A 3,039-nucleotide genomic window follows, 5' to 3' on the forward strand; every position below is an offset into this window, starting at 1 on the left:
TACCAATTATTATACTTAATATGTTTTCTAATACTTGCTATGAAAATGTTTGCTACCAAGAAAAATATTTCTAAAACTTCATTTTGAGACCTATCCAGCTTTGATGTGAAAATGGTATATTTAAGACTCTGAGGATTTGTATCTAGAATTTTAAGATTGTTGGAAGACGTAATTTATTTCTTTATAACAGACTGATTTACTTAAATTTGTAGGTACTTGAGACCAGAAACTGCACAGGGGATTTTCCTGAATTTCAAACGACTTTTGGAATTCAACCAAGGAAAGTTGCCCTTTGCTGCTGCCCAGATTGGAAATTCTTTTAGAAACGAGATCTCCCCTCGATCTGGGCTGATCAGAGTCAGGTACTACTCATGTTACTCTTACACATTAGTGAACGACTTTGACATGGAATTGGAAATGAAAGCTTGCTCTTTTGAAACAATACTGCCTCATAATCCTGATTATGGATTTATTTTTGTCTTCTCCAAAAAGCGTGTTTTACATTTGTAATCTCTAAATGTACTCTCTGGGATGACAGGCAGTTCTGAGTGATGAAAGTGAACTTGAAGGTAAAGGAAGGAGGGTGGAAAATAGCTGAAGTTTCTCACTTGCTCCAAAATTATTTTTCCCTTGTTCATCATACGTTTTGAGGATAGTACAGTCTTGATTGTCTAAACCAAGGCAGTTCTGACAATGGTGATATAGGTAAGTGTGGGGTGGGGTGGGGTGGGGATGAGGAGATGGTTTTAACAGGAGGATTGTTCTAGGTGTCCAGGGAAGACAGCATTGCTGGAGTTGGAGTGAGGATGTTTCAGTAACCAGCTCTGCTACCCTGGACACAACCTCCAGATATCTGGGGGCCAGTATGACAGAAAGGCCAGCTAGCAAGTTTACCTCCATCTGCTCTATACTCTAGTTCAGACACTCACCTGGCTCTATTAGCCTGTTTTTGTCCAGTGTATCCAGGAATGTGTGGGAAGCCATACTGATGCTGTTTAATTCCACTTTTCTTTAGAAACTCATTATGACTAGCTGCTTATGACTTAAGCTTTTTGTGATTTGTTTACATTTTCTTCCTAATAACATCTCTTAGAGTAATACGTTCCATTTAAAAATAGCATATATAGTTAAACTGAACTTTTTTAGACTCCAAAAGTGTTTTCCCAGCCCCACTGCTTCACCCATTTCTTCTCTTCCCTTCTTACTCGCTGTAATTACAGACTTCAGTCATAGCATATCCCAGCCACTGACTGTGGATCAAAGCACCCGCCCAGTCTTGTTAGTCCCCATCGTGTCCTCTGTGAGGAGACGCCTCCGCATTCTGACCAAAGTGTATCTTCAGGCCTGTAGTCCCTTCAGGTTTATGGGCTAGGAAAGAGAGAGTTCATGGAGGAAAGAATGTGCACAATTTAGGGAAAGGGGGTGAGAAGGACCCCTGTGGGCTTTCACGTAGGAAGAAAAGGTAATCAGAAACTTTAACCAGGTATTACAACAGTGAAAATCCTGTCCAATTTGAGTTTTATTTCCTGGTGTCTGAGTTTTTTTGTTTTGTTTTTTGGTCTCCCCTTTGCCAATAGTGTCTAGCGAGCATGCTTTCCCAACGTAGGGGAAGCTGGGTAAGACTGACCTTGTCTGAAGCTAGCGTTTCAGAGAGGATTTATATAAAGTACAGTGGCGATGGGAAAATTATAAAGGACTGAGAAATAAAGCAGCGTCTGGGCCCTGTGAAATAAAAAGTGATGAGTAGGAAAACCAGCTCGGAACTCAGGAGTCATCCCAGGGGTTAACTGATAGAAGGCCCTGGGGCTTCTTGACGGCTTGTTCCTTGGTCGTTTTCACTTCAAAGTGTCCTGTCTGGATTTTGGCTATTGTGTACCCCTGCAAGTTGCTGACCAGAAGTCCACTCGTTCTTCACGAGTCCGCATCCTCATGGTTGGACTAGGATTGTTCGTTTAGTGTTATGGTTCTTCCTGATGACAGAGTTACCAGGTGCTTAGTCTTTCTATAGCTTTTTGTTTAGGTTAGAAGTATTAGATTGTTCGTGCGAAGTTTTTTTTTTTTTTAATTTTTACTTTACTTTGATTGGCTGGTTCTGTCTTTCCTGGCCTGTGTGTATTTTAGGTCTGCACAGTTCCAGGTACGGTCTCTGAACTCAAAGACAAGAGACAGAGCTGGTCAAATCAGTGTTATTGTTGAATTCTGCCTTTTGTCTATGAGCTGAGATTACTTTTTTACCCCCAGATTTACTGAGGTAAGATTGACAAGTAAAAATTGTATATATTCATGGTGTATAACATGATGTTTTGATGGGTATACTTTGTGAAATGATTACCACAGTTACACTAATTAACACATTTATCACTTCACATGGGTACTTTTTTTTTGATGGTAAGAATACTTAAGATCCTATTTTCTTAGCAAATTTCAGATATACAATGAATGCATTATTACTAACTATAGTCACCATGCTACAATTTTTGGCAGAACAGATGGAAAAACTTTGGAAGCAGCTTATTCGGGAATTCTAGGCAGGACCCTTAATTTATCCGCCCCCCACTGTAGATGCTCAATTGCTGTCAGCCCAGTTATAAGCCATGTGAGGACAAACACCATGTTTGTCTGTCTCTTTCACATTTCTATGGACACAGAAGATGCTTGACAGTTGTTGAAAGACAATTGAGGCATAGATGCTGCAGGACCAAATAAAACATACCATTAAAAAATAAAATTGAAAAATTAAAGCTCTTTTGCAATGTATTTTGTGTATTTTTAAGACTCATTTAAGCAATTTTACATTACTCCTAAACATCTGAGATAATCATGAAATTGCATCAGTAAATGTGTTTTTTTTTTTTTTTTAAGAAGAGATTTGATTTTTACTCATAAAATTAACTTAAAATGCTTCCTTCCAATAGCTACTAAATTGCCATTCAGAGAAATCCTTTTGGGAAACCATTACTATGTGCATAGTTATTCCATCATTATGTAATTAGCTTGATGTTAGCTTGTTCAATTCATGCCTTCTGTCCTTTGCCTTGA

At 38.7% G+C, this 3,039-nt stretch overlaps 1 protein-coding gene across 1 annotated transcript in view; it reads left to right on the forward strand.

Annotated features, from left to right (window-relative positions):
• Positions 1 to 3,039, forward strand: part of GARS (glycyl-tRNA synthetase) — a 68,099-nt gene that overhangs the window by 43,758 nt on the left and 21,302 nt on the right. The window contains exon 7 of the mRNA XM_012640679.1: positions 213 to 362. Within this exon, the coding sequence (XP_012496133.1) occupies positions 213 to 362 (150 nt within the window). The remainder of the gene's footprint in view (positions 1 to 212; positions 363 to 3,039) is intronic.

This window comes from Propithecus coquereli, unplaced genomic scaffold (assembly GCF_000956105.1).
Source record: "Propithecus coquereli isolate 6110/MARCELLA unplaced genomic scaffold, Pcoq_1.0 Scaffold156, whole genome shotgun sequence".
Lineage (NCBI taxonomy): Eukaryota > Metazoa > Chordata > Mammalia > Primates > Indriidae > Propithecus > Propithecus coquereli.